Source organism: Scleropages formosus, chromosome 7 (assembly GCF_900964775.1).
Source record: "Scleropages formosus chromosome 7, fSclFor1.1, whole genome shotgun sequence".
NCBI classification, from domain to species: Eukaryota; Metazoa; Chordata; class Actinopteri; order Osteoglossiformes; family Osteoglossidae; genus Scleropages; species Scleropages formosus.
This window is the reverse complement of record NC_041812.1, coordinates 14,840,199-14,864,657: the sequence shown is the minus strand read 5'-3', so window position 1 is coordinate 14,864,657 and position 24,459 is coordinate 14,840,199. Positions and strand designations below refer to the sequence as shown.

The window sequence follows — 24,459 nt, the reverse complement described above, 5'->3', positions numbered from 1 at the left end:
AGCCAATCAGCGCGCACTAGTCTGGGAGGCTTATCGCTCCGCAGCGTTTTGTCTTGAAGTCTCATCTGCCGCACGGAGAAGCGAGGAGTGGACATAATTCATTGAAAATAATTTAAGGAATTTTGTAGGGTTTTTTTTGTTTGTTTTCAAACAGCAGGCTGCAAGCGGACGATTTTGGAGGAACGCGCCTTTGCACATTTCTTTTCCGTGGTCGCACATCTTTTTATGTTTGCCTGGAGGGCGGGTGCAGTCGCGGCACAATGATCGAGAGACCCGAGTCTGCCGTTCCTACTAGCATAGCTGTAAGTACCGATCCGTGGTCGTTCTGGCGGTGGTTTGCGCGGAGACGAGCGTGAGTCAGGGACAGGGTGCAGCCCGCGCGCCTGCAGAATCAATCGCCCATATGGCTGCATAGCGGTGCCGAAAAAATATGGCGAGCTCTGCCTGTGTGTCAGTCAGTTCCCTAAGATATCCGGGATTCGGGAACAGCAGGGTCCGGTCCCGTGGTGCGGGTACGTCGTGTTGATGTGTGTGTCTCCATTGAATCTATCGGGGATCCTCGGGAGCGCGGATCACTGAGGCGCGCCCACGCCACGGAGCCCCACTTTAATTTTTTGGTGTGGCACTCCTGCCTGTGTGTGTGTGTGTGTGTGTGTGTAGCGGAGTGTGTCGCGGGCTTCGGCAGAAGAGCAATCATGCATAGGGACGCTGCTGGCTGTGGGACAGGACAGCTCCTCCGCCGTGTGACGATGTGACGGTCACACTCGACTCGCTGCCGCAGCATCGCTTCCGCCACCCGAACGAACAAAACGCGCGGCGCTTCTCGTCTCGTCTCGTTTCCACTCCTCCTCCCTCCGCATTCGATTCGCTCCGACCGTCCGATGTGGCCGGGGGCAGTTTGTAACGAAGCCCCGCGTGGTGCAGCTCACACTCGATTATATGTCCCTTGGGGTGGTGCCACAAAAGCCCGAGCTGTCACACAGCTGCGCACCACCATCATCCATCATCATCATCATCATCACCGACTCCAGCGCCTCCTTCAGCAATCTGTGTGTGTGTGAGTGAGATGCTGAGATGTGCAAGGCTTTCGCTGCGCTTCACACACCCTCCGGCACAAGAAGTCCATGTGAGGAGGCAGGTGGGTCCGTGCAGCCCTGCCCTCCCTGCTAGTGGTCAGAGAGAGAGGGAGGGAGGGAGACAGACAGACCACCCTCAGCCTGCAGGTGTGTGTTCACGGTGTCAGTCACAAGTGATGGGGTGGTGTCGCCTGTGCCCGGGGGTCAGGAGCGTTTGGAGCGCGGCAGCAACGGGGAGAATCAGCGCTGGGTCGTGTGCCTTAAAACATGGGGCAGGATCGTACGCAACGTGCCTCCGGGCAGTCTTTTGTCACATGGCTTGTAATCCAGCATGTGGGCTGTGGAAGCGCAGAGCTCCGCACAATGCTCAGCTTGTTCGATATCCATTGATTTTGTCACTTGAATTTCCGGCTTGATTTCCCCCCCCCCCCTTCCTTTCCCTCTCCAGGCCTCAGCAACCTGTAAGTGATGACACTGTGTGTGTGTGTGTGTGTGTGTGTGTGTGTGTGTGTGTAGAGAGCTCTGCACAGTGTTGGGGACTCTGGAATGGGGTGTTTTGGGGATCTGCTGGGTACCGCACACCTGGGACCCGAACAATCGCTCGCTTTTCTTCCCGCTGAACTCCGGGTTCTTGTGCGGAACGGCCATGGGAGGTGTGCAGAGCAGCCCGGGTTGTGCTTATGAGGGTTTTTGGGAAAGGCACGGGGCTGACTGCAGTGGGGGAGGGGGGGCACAAAGCTTGCTGTGCAGGACTTGCTGTTGGATATGCAGAGGGGGGTGTGTGCCAAATGAACGCCCGAGGTGGAGGGACTTTGGGTCGTAGCGGCTGATTAGGTTCTCCAAAAGCTTTCCGTGTGGCTGCGCATCGGAGGCCCCCCCCCAGGGAGGAAAGCGATCGATTGTGCTCGACTGCTGTGACAAGTACGTCACCGAGGGTAGAGCGTGATGGGGTGACAAGGAGTGGATGCTGGGCTGGCGAGAGGCACGGTCAAATGGAGACGCGCGGCACGCAAGGGAAGGAAGGTGCGGCTCAGCAATGCGTTGGCGGTCGTCACCAGATGAGTTGCGCTGTCTCCCTGATGATGTCTCCCGTGTGATGGAGACCATACGACACGTAAATACATCCTGGTCCCATCCCTGTCCTTTCCGATTGCGTTGCAGGAAGACGAGGGCTTGCGCGTGTTTTATAGAGCAGCATATATTGTATTCAGGCTTTCTTATGTAATAAATTTGATTTTTTTTTTTTCTCCCCTGAATCTGTTCCACGATTCTTAGATTCTGAAATGCCGTCTTAGCAAAGAGGTGATGTAGGAGCTTGTGAAGCACGGCGGGCGATTGTAGGCGGTGTTCCTGGCACTGTGGATGGTGCAGCAGGTTCTTAGCGTGATGCCCCGCGTGTTACTTGCTTTGATCCGTTGCAGGGCCGTGGGGTCGATCCGGAGACTTGCGAGCGCTGGCTTCTCCTTCGCGTTGTCCGTGAGCTCGAGTAACGTCCAGGATGCGAACGTGGCGCATCTGTAGGACGGTCTCACGGTGATGGACTGGCTGTTAGCCCACCCTCCTCACCTCCTTCGTGTGCCTGCAAACCGCTGATGTGTTGTCCGTGTGCTGTTCTCTTGCAGCAGAGAAATCTGGAAGGCTACGTGGGCTTCGCCAACCTCCCCAACCAGGTGTACAGGAAGTCGGTGAAGAGGGGCTTCGAGTTCACGCTCATGGTTGTGGGTGAGTTGTCTTCTCCTGGTTTTTGCGTGGCTGCAGTTTGCGATGTGGCTGCAGTGTGTTTTTTCGGTATCGATCGCTGTTAAACTCTGGTTTTTGCTCCAGCCGCAGTTTGCGATGAACATCTGGATGTATGCGCAAGGAAATGGGAAGGAGAGGTGTATGTGTGTTTCCGTGAAGTGCGTCAAGCAGCAATGGGTGTTGAGACGCTTCCACCGGCTCCCTTGAGGGGGTCCCTCGGAGAACTGAGGCCGCGATCGGAATTTGGAGCAGGGAGAGTCCGCCTCTGCCACGTCTGCCTCGTCGCCCCACGACACGGTCGGCTGCGTGCGTGCGTGCGTGTCGGTAGAACCGCGCGTCGATAGCGAGGGAACGTGCGAGGTCGTCCGGAATGTAGGAGGCTTCACGGCGGCTTCCAGGCAAGGCGTGCCGCTGGGCCCGATGCGTACGTTTCGGTGACGCCTTGGCTCTTCGGAAAGGAGTAGCGCTTTGCAGTTTTCCTTGGGGAACACGACCACTTGGAAAGCCACGGAAATGTGGGTTTCTTGACCGGGAAGGAGTGGGTGTTTATAGTTCGTGGAGCGCTTTGGGGGGGGGGGTCAGAACTGATATCTGAGCTCATCGGTTGTGTCTGTGAGAAGAATGGACAGCTGAGCCAAGAAGGTCTTTCTTCAAGCTCTGTGTGTGTGTGTGTGTGTGTGTGTGTGTGTGTGTGTGTGTGTGTGTGTGTGTGTGTGTGTGTGTGTGTGTGTGTGTGTGTTTTTCTTACTCTCTTGATGTATGTATGGCAAGAGGAAAGATGAAGCCCAGATGGTTTTCTGTGCGTATTCCTTTGCTTGCGAAAGGCCGCAGAAAGCAACGCGCACTCCGTCAAATTAGGCCAGCTCTCAAACACGCCCAAAAAAAACTCGCTTCGTGCACATACTTTGTCGGCAGAAAACGTTTGGTAGTTCTAGGATTCATTTTTTTTTTAAAAATATTTTGAAGGAACTGCTCGGTGCGTTTAGTGCGTACTTTTGGTAGGGCTGAGTATGCGGAGCCTTCGTACCCCACACACACACACACACACACACACACACAAACACCCACCCGTATAGGACATGGGCTCGTGGAAAGAGGGATGTCACAGTGTGAGGAATGTGCATAATGGGAACCAGCTGCGGCAGCTCTAAGGCGGAGCTGTCTTCGGACCCTTTTCCAAAGTCAAGTCGGGGGCCTCCTCGTCATGGATCCGTGGAGTGCGCTGTGTGAATGTGTCACTGGAGGAGACGGACACCGCAGGGCTTTGGCTACAAGTCCTGCCATGTTTTTGTCCTTAGCAAAACTGGGAAAGCAGAGGTGGTGGGGGGGGGGGATTTGTCCCTTTTACAAGCATTTCCTCTCGGGTCCCCATTGAACAGGCTCCTTTTGCTCTCTCCCTGCCTCTCTTTCTTCTCCTCTGGCAAGTTGACCTGTTATTCAGTTAGAGAAACCGGGGGAAAAATGGGGAAGGGGAAACCGAAGCCTTTTTCATATAAGGAATTTTTTTTTTTTTTTTTTTGGTGGGAATGTTCACTTTTTACTAAAGCACGTACATACGTTATCATTTTTCGTGGAACACGAGAATATCTATAAACCTCTATCTATAAAGCCCAAAACACAACTTAAACGTTTTCTTGAGCTGGATACATATAATTTTTAAATTCCATTGTTCGTGCAAGGACTCCGTGGCGTCTCTTATTTCCCCGCATCAGCCGGATGTGCGTGTGGATCCTCCGCCTCTTGCGCGCAAAAAACGAGCTTGCAGGCGAGGACGGGCTTCGCACGGTCGCGCGCTTTTTTTGGAACGACCGGCTCGAGGGCATAGAGATCGAAAAGTACGTTCTGGGGTTCATCGGCGAGATGTTTGTCGTCTGGTTGGTGGGGAACAGGATGTCTTCAATAGATGCAGCCCTCCAGTTTTTTGAGGACCCTCTCAGTATTTGAGCATGCTGTGATTTAATAAAGAAAACCAAGTGTTCAGAATGTGGTACGTGGTCTCTGTGTTTACCGTAAGAGGAACGTCTTCCGTGGGACGGAGAGCAAATGTTGCTCCCCGTCCCTGGAAAGACGATCGGTGGCACCTAAGATGACGGTTCCCTCACCTCGTCTGTTCAGCTTTCGGGGTTGCAGTGGGATAGAGAGAAAATGGGGCAACGTTCTGCAAGACTCTTCAAATTTTGCCATTTATACAGCAAAGCCTCAGTTGCGTATACTTCCGTTCGATTTCACACCCCCTTTTTTCCCGTTGGTGTCAGATTTGGCTTCTCGGGGGACTTTTGTGTCGCGTCTCCTTCATTTCTACATCGTGGTCGAGTTATTCTTCACCCTCATCCAAAAACACAACTTGCAAGTGAGCCACTCGCTCGTTTAAATTTCGGAAAAGGATGCTTAAGCCCTAGATTTAATAGAGAAGCTGCAGCTACAGACATGTAGTCCTGGTTTAGTTGTCTGTGGGCTTTCGGGGCTCATTCCTGCTCCGTGTGCAGTGGACCGTACCTTCGCTGGGTCTGACTGCTCTGCTTGGTCTGGGAGTAGAGCATTGTTCTCTCTTCCTGGATGTGCATGCATGAGCATGGCTTTATGTACTCTTGCATATTTGTCTTTCCATATTTTTCTATTGGGGGCCCGCGGTGGCGCAGCGGGTTGGACCGGGTCCTGCTCTCCGGTGGGTCTGGGGTTCGAGTCCCGCTTGGGGTGCCTTGCGATGGACTGGCGTCCCGTCCTGGGTGCGTCCCCTCCCCATCCGGCCATACGCCCTGTGCTGCCGGGTTAGGTTCCGGTTTGCCTGACCCCACTTGGGACAGGCGGTTTCAGATGATGTGTATTTATGTGGCTGGCTACCTGTCTTGACCAGCTGGCCCGCCAACTGGGTAAGAGAGGGGAGCTTTGGTGGGCTTAATTCCGGGGATTAGTTTAGTTCCGGCCATGCTGTTGTCTCCTCCGTGTCGCCTCGCATTTGTAGTCATTGCTCCAGCCATCACACACATCCTATGTTCTCTGTAGGACTTTACCCGTCTTATCCTCTGCCACCAGCGTGTCACAGTCCAGGCAGCGGGACTGTTTGACGATCATCCTACCAAGCCAGAACGTAATGCTTTGTAACTGAGGCAGCAGCAAATTGACATCGATGATAATTGATAAAAATTGTTGCCAGTGAGTTTTTGTACCTTTTGTTGGATAGTTGCCACACATACTGTACACCTGCATACAGCGTTTGCCCTGAAAGAGTGAAAACACAGTTGAAAGATGTACACCTCTCAACCGCTTTAACCTGCATATGACCAAAGTCTCCAAATGTCAAAGTAAAGCTCTCCCGTATATCTGCTAAGACGCCAGTGCCACAAAACGGGCAAGGCCGAACTTGCGTGGCACCAGAGCACCTGAACGGAACCGTGAGACGTGATAGAGCGCTCGGCAGGGTGACTTCATACGATTAATTTTGGGGTGAGAAACGTGGGAGTCATCGTCCTGATTTTTTTTTTTTTTTAGCTCTAGTTTATTTTGGGAAATGCAAACAAAATGAGCTGTGTTTTGAAATTTTCTTTTAAGAGGGAAAGATGTTCAGGCATCGCTCAATTTATAAACACTTTCTCACACTCTCTCACACACACACACACACACTGTCTGAACCACTTGTCCCATACAGGGTTGCAGGGAGCCAGAGCCTAATCTGGCAACACAGGGCATAAGGCTGGAGAGGGAGGGGACACACCCAGGACAGGACGCCAGTCCATCACAAGGCACCTCAAGCAGGACTCGAACCCCAGACCCACCACGCAGCAGGCCCAGGCTAAACCCCCTGCACCAACACACCCCCTGGCTGATCCAAAGAGTGTGTAGCATATAGTGATGTGACAGGGACAGCTGGTAGTGTAGTGGTTAGTGCTGCTGCCTTTGGATCCCAAGTTTGTGGGCTCAAATCTTGCCTCCAGCTGTAGTACCCTTGAGAAAGTTACTTACCCTGGAGTACTGCAGTAAAATTACCCAGTGGTATAAATGAGTAAATAATTGTAACAACATTGTAAGTTTCCTTGGAGAAAAACGAATAAATGTCGATGTGATGTGTGTACCTTCCGTCCACCTGTGCAGTTTAAAAAAAAAAAAAAAAAAAAAGCCATGTATTAAATTGCATTTAAGGTCCTGTGCTACTCATTGCAGAGGAAACTCAACATGAATAGCTATGGTAAAAGGAGAATCGCTGCATGTGCACCAGTCAGCAGCAGCTCTGACTGACAGTTTCCTCATTTTTCTATTGAAAGCCAAAGCTTTTGAACAATATTTCCTCCATGATGAAAATGGGCAGCAGCGGCTGTACAAGGTGTGACGCTTGTTATTGGGGTAGGGGCAGTAAGCGCGAGGGGGGGTGTGTGTGTGTGTGTGTGTGTGTGTGTGTGTGTGTGTGTGTGTGTGTGTGAGAGACTCATATGACCGCTGAAGGGTAAATTCACAGGAACGTGATATGACTCTGTGTGTGTGTGTCACATTGTGTAGCCTCAGGTGTTCAGTGCGTCTATTCTTGTGCACACTCCTCCTCCTCCTCCCAGCACCGCTTCAGTCATCACGCTGTGGGCCTGCCTGCACTTTTACTTGCTGCCCTTGAAAAGTGGAAGGATTAAAAGTTGCCTGTAAATCATATCCTCTTTCTTGAGTGTAGGTCACATCTTTCCCTAGCATTACTCTGCTAATGAAACACAGATGATGGTGTATTTTACAGAAATATGTCTTTAGGAAATATCTCATCCCTGTATAATACATTTATTTATTTAGCAGATGCTTTTCTTCAAAGCGACTTCCGATGAACTCTATGTAGTGTTATCATCCCACACACTCTATTTGCCAAGGTGACTTACGCTGCTAGATACACTACTTACAATGGGTCACTCATCCATAAATCAGTGCAACACACACTTTCTCTGTCCCTCACTCACTATGGGGGAACCTGAACAGCACCTCTTTGGACTGTGGGAGGAAACCCACACAGTCATGGGGAGAACATGCAAACTCTACACATATTGAGCGGGGTTCGAACCCATGTTCTCTCACACCCACCCAAGCGGTGTTAGGGTTAGTTTCAAAAGCCTCGGAGGAGACTGCTGCTCACCAGAAACCCTTTAAATGATGCTGGGGCAGGTCCCAGCCGCCGCCCCTCCCACGCTAAATGAGAAAGTCAGGATGTCGGGGTCAACGTGGTTGGGCCCAGATGCTCCTCTGAGTGTCATGCCTGGACTGTTAGTGTTGAAGGAGGTTTAGAGGGTGCAGAGAAGGAAGGAAGACATAAGGAATGGCTGACATTAAGAGTAGAATGCAAATGGTACCTCTGTTCATCTGTGTGTTCTGTTGAGAAAAGTACCTGTTTATATTGTCTTTACCCTACTTCTTAGTACTTTTCCCTCATCTCTGCCCTGTTGGATGGTTTCTTGCCATCAGTTAGAAAGAGGGATGCTCATTTGCGCAGCTCCTTGTGAAAAGGAGGCCATGCTGAGCGAAGCAGCTCTTGGTTGTTGCTCTCCATTTCTGGAAAGTGTATTTCCAGCGATCGTGTGGACCAGCATTTTTAATTAAAGCAAGCGCCTAACTGGGTCGGATCTTCGAGAGGCGTGACTCTTGGTCCTTTTCACATTTGCAACTACAACGCAACAATGGACAAAAATTTTGTTTAGTGCATTTGGTGGGTGTGCGGCGGGTTTGGCCGGGACCTGCTCTCTGGTGGGTCTGGGGTTCGAGTCCCGCTTGGGGTGCCTTGCGATGGACTGGCGTCCCGTCCTGGGTGCGTCCCCTCCCCCATCCAGCCTTACATCCTGTGTTGCTGGGTTAGGCTCCAGCTCCCCGCGACCCCACTTGGGACAAGCGGTTTCAGACTCTCTGTGTGCGTTTGGTTTGGTCTCATGAACAAGATTCTTCTCGTAGTGGCACGGTGGCACAGCGAGTAGCGCTGCTGTCTTCCAGTGCCTGGGTGGTGCGAGAGGACATGGGTTCGATCCCTGCTCAGTCTGTGTAGAGTTTGCATGTTCTCCCTGTGTCTGGGTGCTCTGGTTTCCTCCCACAGTCCAAAGACATGCTCTTCAGGATCACCAATAGTCTGTGAGTGACAGAGAGAGAGTGTGTGTGTGTGTGTGTGTGTGTGTTCCACTGATGTATGGATGAGTGACCCATTGAAAGTAGTGTATCTAGTAGTGTAAGTCACCTTGGTGAATAAGGTGTGTGGGCTGATAACGCTACATAGAGTTCACTGGAAGTTGCTTTGGAGAAAAGTGTCTGCTAAATTAGTAAATGTAAATGTTGAGTTATTAGATTCACCTGAATGGATGGTTGAGCCTGTGATGGGAATTAGGAAGTGACACAGTTGCTGGTTCTATTATGGAAGAAATGTGACAGTGTCCACTACCTGAGGGAATACAGAATCTGTCTTTGCGGTGCCCATAATAAGAGAGGTTACGCCAATTCTTTGGGACTTCATTCTTTCCAGGAGATCTGTTTTGTTTGAAAACTGGCAAATAATGAATTTCACCTATGAAATGATTTCTTATAGGGGAAATTGTAAGTCCTTCCAGTCCAAATCACAAATGCAATGAGGGATATTGTTTTAGGACAAACTTGATCATTTGAATGTTTTCAGCCTGTTCGTAAAATATATTTCATCGTTAATATGCCAAATTTTCAAGTGAAAGCTCATCCAGGCTTCGCCGTCAAACATCCCGTACATTTTTGAGGCTGAGAGGCGAAAAATGCATTTTGAAAGGAAATATGGCTCATCCTGTTTTAGGTGAACTATGACTGTGTTCAGTTTACAGTTAGTCCTCTACTTATGACACACGCGACCTACAACCACCTGGACTTACAGCAGCTGTCTCATTGACTTCATTGTACTCTTTTGAGTCGCGACATTTGGTCGTAACCTCTAAGTACGACGCTCGGTCAGCTGCACGGCGACACCACCGACCGACTGCACTTACGCACGGTCCCCGAATCCTGTTTTTGTTTGGATCTCGTTGGGTTTCTAGCAGCGACTGCATTTCGCTCGTAAAACTTTTCATTTGTCATTCCCTTCGAGTAACTTTTCGGTTAAAACGGCTAGCGGGTAAAGTGTTCTGGTAGTTCTAGGAATGAAAGCGATATTTTGTTTTCCCTGATAGGGTGCTATCAGATGAGTGTCTGGCACCAGGCAGCAACCCGTCGTGTGGTCCGGGGCTTGTCGTGTGGTGTGTTTTTTTTTTTTTTTTTTTTTTTTGGTTAACGCTGCTTCCTGAAGTGGACTGAGCATTTTTATCCCAGGTGTCGGTGCACCATCATCGTTTGTGTTACTTGATTTCCCTGTGGTTTCTCGGGGGGCCTTGTCCGCGCCACATTCTTATCCCCCGGCGCAACAGCAAAGACTAACGGGCAAGGATAGAACCATGGCCACATGGCAGCGTTTCCGTTTTGAAAAGCAGGCAGTCCGTGTTGGGTTTCTGTGACGCTCCATGGGGGGCATCCTGATGGGGATTGCACTAGACACTCCTAAATACAACACAGGTTTTGTGTGTGCGTGCGTGTGCCACTGGGCGGCACAGCGGCATAGCGAGTAGTGCTGCGAGAGGACGTGGGTTTAATCCCCACTCAGCCTGTGTGGAATTTGCATGTTCTCCCCGTGTCTATGTGGGTTTCCTCTGGGTGCTCTGGTTTCCTTCCACAGTCCAAAGACATGCTGTTCAGGTTCACCCGTAGTGTGTGAGTGACAGAGAGTGTGTTTCACTGAAGTATGGATGAGTGACCCAGTGTAAGTAATGTATCTAGCAGTGTAAGTCACCACGGTGAATAAGGTGTGTGGGATGATAACACTACATAGAGTTCATTGGAAGTCACTTTGGAAAAAAGCATCTAAGTGAATAAATGTAAGTGTGTGTGTGTGCGCCTGTTTGTTACCATTAATAACTGATTTATTCACTGACCTATATGTCATATTTACACGGACAGGCAGGTCCAGTCGAGCAGCATCGACACTGGGCTAAACCGGGACCTGGATCCCATTAACAACGTGTCTTTTTCCTCTTCGAGGTGAATCTGGACTCGGGAAGTCCACCCTCATCAACTCCCTCTTCCTCACTGACCTCTATTCCAAGGACTACCCCGGACCCTCTCAGCGCATCAAGAAGACCGTGCAGGTGAGGGAGCCCCGGACATCGCTCGTCCCCGAACGTGCGCTGGAGCGGGCCTGTTCGCGGCAACAAGTCCTGCCGAAGAGCTCGGAGCTGTGCCCTTATAAGGCGACGATAAACAAGAGGAGGGCAGTTAAAGGGCACTATCGGGAAGATCGGACGGAGCGGAGCGGAGGGGATGGGCCGGGGGAAAAGGCTGGGGGAGCTGATGATCCAGTATGTAGGGGTGGAAGGTCAGGAATGTTCCCAGAGAACCCAGCTCCCTGGGCTGTTTTCCCACCAAATTTCAGAGCCCTGAGTCTGGACGGGGTCCTCGAAGCAAGCGGCCACATGCCCCGCGGTCCCCTTCCCTCAGCCTCTCCTTTCGCTGATGTAAACCGTCTCGGCGGAGTTCCGTTACGGGTGGCGTAAGTTGCCGAGCGTCCGCGTCCACGTTCCCCACGGAAGCGCGGTCCAGCTGCGCCCAAGTTGTTTCCCTCCGAGCCGGACCTGGCCGTTCCTAGACTTTCCAGCTCCGGTTCGTGCGCGTTTCGCTCTATGTACCGGCCGGCATCCGTTTTTTAAAACGAAAACTGTCGACCTCCCTAACGGCGGCGTCGGTCTCGTTCTCTGTGCCGCCATCCGTCCCGTGTCCTTGTGATGGGACCGTTCGCGCAGCGGTACGCAGCCTGCGATGTTCGCGACAGACTGAAGCCTGACAGAATCGGGCAGCGTGTAGGTGGATGCTCTGCAATATTCTGGAGTGTCATGTCTCAAATGTCTTGTATTTGCTTTGGGGATTTAAAAAAAAAAAAAAAAAGTAATATTTCACGTCTTTTTCTTTTTTGCTTTCGACATTCTTAATACAGTTGAGGCTCGTGGTGACGCTCTCCCGCAGGGTGTGTGCGCCGCAGCGGCGGGGCCTCGTGCCACGGTGTAGGTTTGGCGGCAGCAAGGCTGATGCGCGCCGCGCGTCGTACAGCCGTCTACTTTGCCAGAGGCGGGTGGCTGGGAGGGCAGCGGGGGAAAGAATTTCTGCACGAAAACAGCAACTACTGTGTGGGCTTGTCTTTAGGTTTCATCTGGTTTCTGGCTTTGCGTTTTGTCTTTTTTTGGTTTTATGGGAATTTTTTTTCACCCCACCTTGGTCTTCAAATCCATTTTAAGCTTTGTTCAAAACCACATACAATGCTGTGTGGGACACAAACACACACACACACACACACACACGCGCGCATGCATGCATGCAACCAGTCCAACTGTATAGATTTGTGGGGACATTTTTGAGGAAGATGTCCCCACATGGTTAGTATGCCCTGGGAAATGGATTTTTATTTATTTATTTTTTTTAAATGGATGTTTTATTGACAGCTTTCGTGTGTGTGTGTGTGTGTGTGTGTGTGTGTGTGTGTGTGTGTATACATACATACATACTTACATACATATATAAAAATTTTAAGTGGGCACAGTGGTGCAGCGGGTTTGACCAGGTCCTGCTCTCTGGTCGGTTTGGGGTTCAAGTCCTGCTTGGGGTGACTTTTGATGGACTGGCGTCCCGTCCTGGGTGTGTCCCCTCCAGCTTTGCGCCCTCTTGCCAGGTTAGGCTCTGGTTCGCCGCGACCCTGCTTGGGACAAGCGGTCTCAGACTGTGTGTGTGTGTGTGTGTGTGTGTGAGATATATAATTTTCCTTCTTCCCCAGTTGGCTTAGGAATATAGCGCATGGGTGCCTATGAGTCTTAGTGACAGAGGCAAAACAGTGAGCTACAGTATAAGAACAGACTCCCGATGCGAGGGCCAGGTGGGACTGAGCAGTGGCGCAACCAGCTGCGGTGACTGTTACCCGAGTGTCTTCACTTTGCGGAGCCTCGCAGTATAAGTGTTAACTGAGCGGCGGTAACTTCTGCTTTGTATGTCAGTTAAGGACACACCACGTTTTTAGTGCATCTTTGGAGAGTGTTTTTTAAACCGAGGTTATTTTCGACTAACCTCCGTTTTCCGGCAGGTCGAACAGTCCAAAGTTCTGGTGAAAGAGGGTGGAGTTCAGCTGACTCTCACCATCGTTGACACCCCCGGGTTTGGAGATGCCGTGGATAACAGCAACTGGTGAGATCGCGGGATGTGTGCTGCTTTTCTTAATGTGTATACACTTTGTTCAGAATATGGATTGACCCCCCCCCCACACACTCCCTCTCTTGTTCTCAGTTGGCAGCCTGTCATTAACTACATTGACAGTAAATGCGAGGACTTTCTCAACGCCGAGTCCCGAGTAAACCGAAGACTGATGCCCGACAACAGAGTACACTGCTGCCTGTACTTCATCGCTCCGTCTGGCCACGGGTGGGTATTGTGGCCATACCCAAATATAGCTTCCTTCCAGACTCGACAGTGATGCAGCTAGATGGCAGCTGGCATCATCTATAGTTCTGTATGTCGGTAACGTTCTCCGTCTTGTTGACGGATGCACGCACATGCATTCAGACGTTGTCACCCATACTTCCTCTCGCACCCTCCCACACACAAAAGATTCAAATGCCCTGCAGGATGTGTGTCTTTGGGTTTCATTCGGGATTGTTATATAAGCCTTGTGGGTACAGGGCAATGGGGACTTTTTTTGTGTGTGTGTGTGTGTGTGTGTGTGTGTGTGTGTGTGTGTGCGCGTGCGCGCATTCAAGGCTCCGGGCGCAATCCCAGCAAAGGTTATATAACGCGTTGGAGACAGCTTGCTTGCTAATGGGCCGTGTGGAGAACGTGATGAGACTTTCTTTTCCCCCAGCAGTGCTGTCTACTCGGTCTCCCTCATCGTTGATTTTTGGTTTTTGGGCTTGTACCACGAATGCAGGGAGAGGGTGACATGTGCTGCGTGTCGTGCATGTTAGTATCTCGCAACAAAAGCCCTATTTCTCAAATGTATTTCTGATCGGCGATCAGTCCCTCGTCTCGCTTAATGAGACCGCTCTGAGGAGCTCAGTAGGGGAAGAAGCATTAACAGCCACTGAAAAAGTTGAATCCCTTTTTTCCTTCACACAAGATTTCCACCAAAGACCGTCCTTGTATTTTTTTGTACATCTACTACAGTATTAGATATATTCAGCATACAATAGAATAGAATATACTTTATTGTCCCATTTCTGGGAAATTTTGACTTGGACAACCGTGACATGACCAGTGCACGACATCGAACTCACGTAAAACAATACGTACCATAACATACAATAAATAAGAAATAAAGCAACAATCAAAATATATTAACCTACTGTATACCAATCTAAAATCTCAGTTTTGGAATTCTCTATTCAATAATTTAACCGCAGTTGGCACGAAAGAATTTTTCTAACGATTTGATTTACACATCAGAATCTTAAATCGTCTCCCCGAGGGTAACGTGTTAAAATTCTCATGTAGAATATGTGTGTCTTCAGCAGCAGTTTTTTTTTTTTACCTTGTTTTAAAATAGATACCTCGTACAACTCCTGTACGGGTCGTTTCTCTTCCCAGGCTGCTATTTTTAGTGCAGTATGTAGTAGTCGTGCAAGTTTCGATTTTGATTGGACAGTCAAGTTTCCATACCATGCTGTAATACCATATCTTATCAAGCTCTCAAAAACAGACTCGTAAAACGGAAACAATCTTCTGGTTTACCACAAATACTTTTAACCTTCGCAAAAAATGTAGTGTCTGCTACAATCTGGAACACACATTGCTTATGTGAGAAGACCAACATAACATAGAGTTTGATGCTTTAAAGTGTGGGGAATAACTACACGTTGGTAAATCTCTACTACATGTGTTACCCTCTGGACCTCTCTGTTTTGCATCCTAGTCTCCAATAAGTTGCAGTCCTTCTCCAGTAGGCGTTTGAATGCAGTGGTTGGGTTGGTCCCACACCTAGTCCGTGTGGCTCTCTAACCCTGGCTTCAGCTTCGCAACTGTAGTGTCCGTAGCACGTGGTGATCGGATAACGTGTTCTCAAAATTCCTGCTCCTGTGGGTCTGCGGTCTCGGGTGCCAAGCAGAGGAGCCCGATCTAGGGCAAGAGCGAGAAAGAAATATTGCAGCTTCAGCCTCCTACTCCCCAGTGACATAAAGGCTACTTGCAAATAGAAAAGCAAACCCTCTCTTGATTATTACCGCAATGAGTGCACTACTGTTCTGTCCCATCTCTGCTATTTTTGGTGGCTTTCAGCTTTTTTTTAATAACCTGCTGAAGAATAATTCTGAGTATATGTGCTTTTCAAACCCCCAATCATAGACTGAAGCCCTTGGACATCGAGTTCATGAAGCGACTTCATGACAAAGTCAACGTCATACCCCTCATCGCCAAGGCAGACACTTTGACACCTGAGGAGTGTCAGCTGTTCAAAAAGCAGGTGTGTGGCAGGTCCATGTTACCGAGAACGTCGTCTTTGTCCTCATATCTAAGTTTTCGCTCATTTTCTCTTCTCTCGTAGCTGATTCATCTTCACTGCTTATTTCAGATCATGAAGGAAATTCAGGAGCACAAGATCAAGATCTATGAGTTTCCTGACACCGAAGATGATGAGGACAACAAGCTCATCCGGAAGATCAAGGTAATTCATTTTCCCCACACCTCAATTATTGTGAAGGAGTAACAGGCCTATGCAGCTCTGCAGAAAGTTTGGCACTTTGGTCAACGTAGAGGTGTGATGCTCGGTTTGAACCTACCTGGTCTTGAACGTAGTTGCAACCCAGCAGACTGGTTGTAGATTGAAACGGGTGGCGGAAAGGTGGACAACTTGAGTGTCTGAATAGTCGTGAATTCATTCTCCCATTTTCGTTAACCGCTTGCCCAAGGCAGGGCTGTGACGCTCAAGAGCCTATCGTGGAAGTGTAGGTGGTAGGGTTGCCAGTCCATCACAGTGCAGTTCTCCTGAGTAGTTCTCAAGTTTTTTGTAATTTTTGCAAAAACCATTTTCAGTATGTAACGAGATCTAATTTTTGTCTGAGCTACATTTAGAATAACCTGTAACCTTGACATAAAAGGCTGAATCGCTGGAGCACCAAGCACCTCTCAACTGTGAACAAGCATTCAAATGACTGTTCAATGGCTTTCAAGTGTAAACAATGGGATTTGAAGAAAACATGGTGGTTTCCACATGTTGTATAACAGACACCCTTCCACACGCACACGTAGTTCAAGTGAGAGCTCATGTTCATGACTTTGGTGTGTGCCTCTTAAGACACGTCAGTACACTATAGAAGAAATGAACATATTAGCTTTGTCCAGGCAAGCTGGACTTCCAGGAGAATTGGATGGGTAGCTTTAAAGATAGTCTTCAGTCTTCTTCATTACTCGGTGATGAGTTTTACTGTGCAAACAAATGTATCTCCACACCTTTCCCTGACAGGAGAAAATGCCCCTGGCGGTGGTTGGCAGCAACGTGGTCATCGAGGTGAACGGCCGGAAAGTCAGAGGACGTCAGTACCCCTGGGGTGTGGCAGAAGGTACGCAAGGGGAAGTGATAGCATATAGTGGTTAGGGATCTGGACCATGTGGTGGCCTACACCAGGAGGAGCCCTGCAAGGTACTTGATTTATGAAAAACTACCTGCTTCATCGGTGACACCTTGAAGTCTGTACGTTGTGTAGGTGCAGCCTTTCACGAAAACATGCAGTGGATATCAAAAGCCTGCACAGCCTTACTGAAATCTCACATTTTGTCGACGTAAAACGCAAATCAAGACGAATCATGCTAGACCTTTTATTACCTTTTAATAATCTATAATAGTCTCATTAATTCCATTGTTGAAATACACAGTATTTAAGTGAAAGAAGATTGAAGATAAAAGAAAAATGATTAAAAATGAAAGGAACCTTCCATTCCAGTGCTGACATTATCACTTACAAAGGTGAAGGTTTCTGTTATATACACCCCCCGCCAAAAAAATTTTTTTATTTCCCACTTAAATATCCCTTGTTTCAAGATCTCGTTGAGCGTCGTCCGGCATGATTTGTCCTCGTTTCAGTCTTTACGCGAACAACACTTGAAATTTCAATAAGGGTGTGTAGACACGTGCTGTTGACCGTGCATGTAAATAAGAGGTGGTTAGGGTTATGGAAATGTCTGACTTTTGCATGGACGTTAAAAATAATGCCCCATCCCTCTTAGGCGGAGCGTGCGATGGAGGGATTCTGGAAAGCGGGGACATGGGGCATTGTTCGTGCTCTACTTCCTTCCCCGGTTTCCCTCTTCCCCTCAGCGAGAGAGGCGGTGTACTGCCCCCTCATTACTGGCCGCAATGGCTTCATTGTTTCCTGTCACTTCAGTTTTTGTTCCCTTTAGTCCTCCGACAGACCTGTTTTATTTTACTTTCTTTTTTTATTGTTGTTCTAGTGTGTAAACACACGTTTATCAGTCTCTCTCTCATTTTTCATTCTCTCTCTTTTTTCCTTTCTGTCTGTTCTGTTCCATGACTGACAGAGGGCATTTTTGGTAAACCAATTCATCTTTGCTTTTGTTTCACCTCTCCTCAGGCTTCCCTCCCCTAGTCACCTTTTCGTTTGTCTGTCGAAGGTCAATGCTGTGCTCTAATCATCATGAAGAAAACCGCATCTTAGCCCCAGTGCTGCTCTTAGGTTAGACTGCCCCCCCCCCATGCACTAACTCAGTTTCTAGAAGGTTCTCCATATATGAAGTCGCCTTTTCCAGTGCCGCATGCTTTTTTTTTTTTTTTCTCCCCCCTTCCCTCAGTATTAGCCGTAACTCTCTGCAAACACTTATTTACGTATAAACAGTCGGTCACAAAATACACACGCTTTAGAGTCTTAGCGTCTGCATGGTTTGCTGTCCCCAGCTTGCAGTTAGCGTCCACTCGTCGTCTCGATCCAGTATCGACACAATCGGCGTCCGCTTGTCCACAGTTACGTTGGCATTGAAGATGTTCGTCTGGTTTTTCCTGTTAAGTGATTCGGTCATAAAGCATAATCCATAAACTAAAGACACGTGATAAAGTCTGAAATTATGGCCCTAAACACACGCGTGAAGTCTTAACGTCACCAAGGACAGGGTACAGGCGGCCGTGTCCACAAACGTCTACGCATGTGAAAATGGTATTTTCACGGTGTCATTTATACTTCCTTTACATTTATTTTTCTGTTGCCTGATTCCCCTCCCTCCCTCCCACCCCCTGCTGCTGTAGAGCATCTGTAAGTGATGTCATGTACCAAAGCCAGAGTGCATCAGAAGCAGGATTGTTCTCAAAGATGCCCTCAACAGGACTGTTCTCAAAGACACACACACATGCGCCGATACAAACAATTTTTTGTTTGCCTCTGCAGCTGGTTGTAAAGATCAGACACCCTGACCTTGCAATTCCTGCTAAAGAAAGGTCTGGATTGTGACCTCCCCCCCCCCTTCCTCTTCCAATCGCATCAAAGATTTGAGCTCTAACTTTTACCCGCCAATTTTGCCATTGCCATAGCCGCAGTCCCAGTGCGAACTGCCCCCGTCATCAGTCTGTTCACAAACAGCCGGCCAACAGGCTTTCGGGACTTTGAAATGTTGTCTCAGGGGAACTGTCCTAGTAGTACCGCATACTGCTCCAATCCTGTGACGCGCCCATCTCCCCAAACCCCACCTGCCGCTGCCCCATTCATGCGAGCGCTCACGCCTCTCCCTGTCATCGGCATGCCATGTAACTGGTCATCCTCAGTGGCGCTAGACAGTCCCGGCTGACCGAGACTCAGGGTGTGCCCCTGGCCTTAGCTTGCTCCTGGAGGTGCCGCTCCCTCCTCTCCTCAAAGTGGGGCCACGCTCAGGTAGGTGACGGCAGGCAGAACGCAAGGATCGACACACACCTGTCCATGGGTACGTGGTGCCGCTCTTTGCCGAATAAGTGTCAGCACTGTAGAGTATCAAAGGCTGTAGTCCTTCACAAGTTGTCCATATAAAAACCATCTGACAGCTGCAGGAGCTATGCAGCGTCTCAAGTCTTTTTTTTTTTTTTTATTTCCCCAGAGTCCCAGTGTGACTAGGGAACCATCTGCCAGTTTTCGCTAGTGTGCTGTGTCTTCAGTCTGCAGGCGTGGTGCTGCTGCTGTCCTAAAGGCCTCTCTGTACCTCTTCCTGTTGCAGTTGAGAATGGGGAACATTGCGACTTTACCGTGTTACGCAACATGCTCATCAGGTGAGAGACTCTCCTCGTCGGATCGTCTCGTTTTCCCGGTTAACGCGGTCTCCGAAAAGCACGTATGGTGTATGTGGTTTAAGGGAGGCGGAGGTGGCGCAAAGCATTTTGTGGCTGGTGTCTTAGGGAAAAATCAATAATGTGTTTCTGGGCAGTCTGTCGAGTGTCATGTTCAAGTGCAGTATCCTTCTACTGCTCTAGTACCCTTGAACAAGGTACCTATCCAGGCTTGCGCCGTTAAAAACACCCAGCAGTATGAATGAACAGTAATATAAGATTGGGTAAAAAGTAGCAGGTAAGCAGTTAATTATCGTTTCAGGACTTAAGAATAAGGATTTCAGAATAATGCCTAGTTGTGCCATTTGTCGTCTCTCACCCGTCACCTTCTTGCTTCAATTTTTCTTCTGTCACCTCCTTCTGTCCTGATCCTTATCAATCTCCAGAACCCACATGCAGGACCTTAAGGATGTCACCAACAATGTCCACTACGAGAACTACCGCAGTAAAAAGCTGGCGGCGGTCACCTGCAATGGTGTAGACGCCACAAAGACGAAAGGCCAGCTGACCAAGTAGGAGTTCCACACGAGAGGGAAGAGAGTCAACTCGCTGGGCGCTGTTGACAGCTTGTCCGTTTATTCGGTTTCATATGGATTTTCATTTTAACTCTAGTATTTTATTCATGAGGAAATCGCTCAACATCATTCTGACATTTCTGGGAAAGTGGTATACAGGTATAAGTGGTGCTTTTCTCTTCCGTGTTGCCCACGCTGTCATTTTCTTTCTCCTTGCCGACATTCTTCACCCCCCCTTCTGAACCACTCAGGAGTCCCCTGGCACAGATGGAGGAGGAGAGGCGGGAGCACGTGATGAAGATGAAGAAGATGGAAACTGAAATGGAACAGGTCTTTGAAATGAAGGTCAAAGAAAAAAAACAGAAACTGAAGGACTCTGAAGCTGAGGTGTGTGCACTGGGAGTGAACGTGTGCAGGTGCCTGCAAGTGGTGCTGCTTGCATGCGTAAGGCAATGAATGCCCGTGTGCGTGTGTGCGTGCGTGCATGTATTTGTGTATCTCCCAATGCCCTCATCGCCGTATCTTTCAGTAACACCCATCCTTGTGTTTGTGCGAGTGTCTTTGCTCTAGTTTGGCGCACCTGAGTGTTTCAGTTCCTGGCCTGCATCTCTATTTTCATGCTCACCATGGGTAACTTTTTATAAATTGCTGCTGCAGTTGGAGCGTCGCCATGAACAGATGAAGAAGAACCTGGAGGCCCAGTACAAGGAGCTCGAGGAGAAAAGGCGTCAGTTTGAAGAGGAGAAGGCCAACTGGGAGGCGCAGCAGCGCATACTAGAGCAGCAGAAGCTGGATGCCTCCAAGTGAGTGTGAAATCTTACAGCATCCGTGCATGTGCGGGCAGGGTTTCCAGGATGGCTGCGCAGACATGCAACGCTCAATACGTTCTGAAGTCTGAAGAACCGTGAGCGTTGAGGGTCAAAGCGCTCCTACGGTGGTCTGAACGCTTTAGCTGGTGAAAATTTTCCGCACCCCTCCGCTTTATCTGTCCTTTGACGCTTATCTTTTCTCCTCCTCTGCAGGACCATGGAGAAGAACAAGAAGAAGGGAAAAATCTTTTGAGGTGTCTTCGATTCTGCTTCTTCAGCACCACAAACTTCTTTTTAGATCCCCGGGTTCTCTGCCGTTCATGTGATTCTCATCTCTTAAGACACACACACATCCGCGCACAGACACACGTGCGGACCCTTGCGTTCAGTTTCTGTTCCTTGAATCATTCTGTGACTTAACTGTAAATTCCCCTTTACTCCGCGCACATTGCATGTCAGCATCGCACACATTTGCCCTTTTCACTCAAGGCGCGCATGTTTCCGTTTTTTTGCGAGCATGTTAATGTCTATATAAACAATAAATATGACGAGGGGGAACTTTTTGAGGTTTCCTCCAATCTGTCGTCTGCGGGCAGGAGGACGAAGCGAGCGGCGCAGTAAAGATCAGGACTTTCATCCATCTCTTCGTCTTGTCGGTCTATTCTCTGATGGACAGGAACTGGTGAAGTCGTCACACTTTGCATCAACCACGTTGCACACAAACGTTCACAAAATGCTGTAATGTTGTCTATTGGTGTCGTATGGGTTGTTCCACCGCTTTTCGTTTGGACCAGCATCACTCTCGCAGCCACCAACGCAACTTCGCTGCAGACAGGTGATGGACAACAAACCCTAGACGGCTGTCCTCGTCGGTCTTTGGGAAAGAGAGCGAATGCAGTGTTTTGAGTGAGCGAGCAGGGCATGTGAGAGTACCGTGCTTTCCAGCAGTCTGTATATATGTACGGCTGTTCATCGGAGAGTTTATTTTGCACAGTGTTTTGAAGTGATTTTTGAAGGGATCGTGAGGAATACGCAATGTGCGCGCATATGGTTCGGAGTAATCGCAGTGAATCCAACGGAAGTTGGCAGTGTGTTGGAAATGCTATGAAGCTGATGTCAAAAGTTTTCCAGTTGTCAGTTCCTACGTGTCACAGTTCGTATTTGATCTTTTAGTATATTTTAGGCGTATGCGTGAGGGAAGTATGAAGTGTATGTTTTGCAGTCTCCTAGCTGCGGTTGTGGGTGAGAGCAAGTAGGTTCTGCCTTCACATTTCTCGAAGTGGGGATATGTACCCTTTCCAGGGAAAGGGGAGAAAAAAATAAAAACTGTCCCTTATTTGCAGGCATTTTTAAACATGTTTTCCACCTTTTGGGTATGGTTTTTGAGACAAGTTGAATCATTGAACAGATGGAAACATACAAATGTAATGGTCATGATGATGATGATGACTAGCAGTGGAAAGTTAAAACACTTTTTTTTTTTTTCTTTTCTTTTTTCCCTCTCTCCCCTCTTGACCAAAATCCATCTAAACCATGTCCTCAACCTCAGTGCTTACAGTATAAGAAAGTAAAACAGCCTGTTTGCTATGTTCCACATGGGATCTCAATGCTGTGCCATCTTCTTATCCCAGCTTACCCCAGGGATACCTCTCCGCATGGATCTTAGAAATGTTTGATTTTGTTTTTTTTGGAATAGAATAACTTCTGACTTCCTCCTAAGGCAGACAAGTAAGGAAATGATGATAGCCCGGTGCACTACCTAATTGTAGCTCTACAGGTGGTGGTATCTGTTCTTCCCATCCTGGAGGTGTGTGGAGAAAGTGGTATGTAGCATAGGCACCATCCCGAGCGGCAACACGAGCAAGGACCGTTCTGTGACGTACCGTGTGTGGATGTTGGATTGCCGTAGCCTTCAGATATTAGTGTCGCCATGGACGCATAATCACCACTGTACTTTGCCATGCAGAGTTTCGCGTTTTCTGGGCTATTTGTCGGCAAAGGAATATTGGCGACCAGTCATTTCCTTCCTGTGATGCACCATTCTCAAGTTACCGGTGTCCAATTGGTAAGACTTGTCTGTGACCTTTTACTTGCATTCTGTTTTGTTTTTTCCTCTTGATAATTACCAGTCCTTGCTTCCGTAACTGTACATTACTGGCATTAAAGATGAAAAAAGTTATGCAAAAACCAGAAGTTTCTGGGTTCTTTACGGTAATATTTGTCTCATTCCTGTCAACTGTCTACTGTCTTCGGAGGCCCCCTTGCTGGCAGTGTGATAGTTGAATCTTTTGCATGTGTAACCATATGTACATCAGGTACAACACAAAATGACGTGTATGTATATGTATATATAAAATCTTAAATATACTCTGTAATATATTGACTGATTTAAGAGCTTGACATCTAGTTTTAATCTGACTTGAATCTCTCCCCTTTTTCCTTCCTTTTTCCAACATATGATACTCAAAATTTATAAAGTCCCATTAGGTTATATTGCAGTACTGCTTTGTCAGCTGTTGAAACTTGCTGCTTGTAGAAGGACCGTCATGTCGTGGTGACTGAATTTCCCTGCAAAGAAACACAGGCGGTGTCGTGAGGGCTGTGGATCACCGACAAATCAACCAGCGAAACGGCTGCTTCCGTTCACTAGATTAACAGGATGGGTGTGCGAAATTCTGAGCACTGGGGTATGTACAGTAAATATGGCTTCTAGGTAGTATTGCTGTTGCAGAATTTTGGGTAGATAGACCTCTTTTGAACCCCCGTGACGCTATATGGATGAAGGGGACCCAGAATGATTTAAATGGATCGTGCAAATTAATGGATAAGTTTCTGCTGTTCTTAGAAGTGTCACAGAGGCAGTTTTGTTCTTTCGTCCTGAACCGGTACTGTGTGTGTGTGTGTGTGTGTGTGTGTGTGTGAGTGTGTGTGAACTTCCAGCAATAACACAAGTGCCAAATAGTAGTGATGAATTCCAAGGCAGCTTGGACATGCAGTGCGTAGCCAGTGTCACCGCCGAGCATCACTGCCGTAGTATTTGTACCCTGCTAGAACCGAAATGTCTCGGAAGCGTTTTGAGGGGTCCGCAGGTGTATGGTGCGGTTGAGAAGTTCCGTAAGTTTGCCGTTAGGGTCATTTTCCCCACCGAATATTAGCAGGAAAGGTATCGGAAAAATGTGGACGGGAATGTGCCTTTTCTTAGTCGGCTGAATAGATATCAAGAAGGTACATTTTTCCTGTTACGTCATGTTCGAGATGAGTAGAGGAGTACATTGCTGTGGTGTCAGCAGACTGAATCGGCAGCAACTTGAGAATTATAGCTGGGAAAAACTTGGGCTTCCAACACAGAAGGAAGAAGAGAGATGTGTGGAGCTGAATCTGTTCCATACTTGAATTCTAAGCGGCGATACTTCTTCACTTTGTCTTAGTCCCACCTACTGAAAAACAATCTATTGCTGTAAACTTTATGCATGACAGCTAATAATGTTCTCAAGATGTTACTGTATTGTGTCTTTAGGTAAGACCCTAGTGAGCTTGAAATAGAGTAGGTAGCGTAGTAATGACTGCCTCTTGCTGGAAGGAAACAGGTTTGAATCCCACCACCTGCTGTAACACCCTTGAGCGAGTTAGTTACCCTGAACTGCTCCCGTAACAAATGCACAGCTCTATATGGATAAATAATTGTAAATAACGCGGTAAATAAACCTAACATTGTAAGTCACTTTGAAAAAAGGCATCAGCTAAATAAACTTCTTACAGTGCTACATGAGCACCCTTGCTCAAAGTTGTGTTTTGCTCTAATCGCTGTATTTGCATCCTGTATGCATTTGCATTTTTGGGTGAACTGATTCTGTCTCTGTATTGCTGTGTCCCAGTTCTGTCCTGTTGTCCATTCAAAATAAATAAAAATAAATGGAAATCCTTACTCTTCTGGATTTTGGCTTGTTGAGAGTCAGGGAAAGGAAACATTAAAACCATAGGAAAGTTTTTTTTTTTTTTTTTTT

At 48.3% G+C, this 24,459-nt stretch overlaps 1 protein-coding gene across 7 annotated transcripts; it reads left to right on the top strand.

Moving 5' to 3' along the window:
* Positions 1-3: 3 nt before the first annotated feature.
* Positions 4-24,364, top strand: LOC108926608 (septin-7-like). Of its 7 annotated transcripts, none has more exons than XM_018739392.2 (14): positions 4-302; positions 2,699-2,798; positions 10,851-10,957; positions 12,934-13,034; positions 13,134-13,268; positions 15,180-15,297; positions 15,406-15,498; positions 16,297-16,393; positions 17,370-17,381; positions 19,023-19,074; positions 19,518-19,643; positions 19,898-20,033; positions 20,304-20,449; positions 20,669-24,363. In XM_018739392.2, the coding sequence occupies exons 1-14, from the start codon at positions 261-263 to the stop codon at positions 20,706-20,708; spliced, it is 1,305 nt and encodes a 434-aa protein (XP_018594908.1). In that variant the 5' UTR covers positions 4-260; the 3' UTR covers positions 20,709-24,363. The 7 variants fall into 7 exon arrangements, with proteins under 7 accessions (XP_018594908.1, XP_018594910.1, XP_029109200.1 ...); XM_029253367.1 differs by lacking the exon at positions 4-302 and adding an exon at positions 1,042-1,138 and having other exon boundaries at positions 20,669-24,364; XM_018739396.2 differs by lacking the exon at positions 4-302 and adding an exon at positions 1,924-1,997.
* Positions 24,365-24,459: the final 95 nt, after the last annotated feature.

Coding starts and splice junctions, on each gene's coding strand:
- LOC108926608 (XM_018739390.2), top strand. CDS start 2,113: ATGCGTTGGCGGTCGTCACCAGATGAGTTGCGCTGTCTCCCTGATGAT. Junction 2,191..2,698: donor TGATGGAGACCATACGACAC/GTAAATACATCC, acceptor GTTCTCTTGCAG/CAGAGAAATCTGGAAGGCTA. Junction 10,958..12,933: donor GCATCAAGAAGACCGTGCAG/GTGAGGGAGCCC, acceptor GTTTTCCGGCAG/GTCGAACAGTCCAAAGTTCT.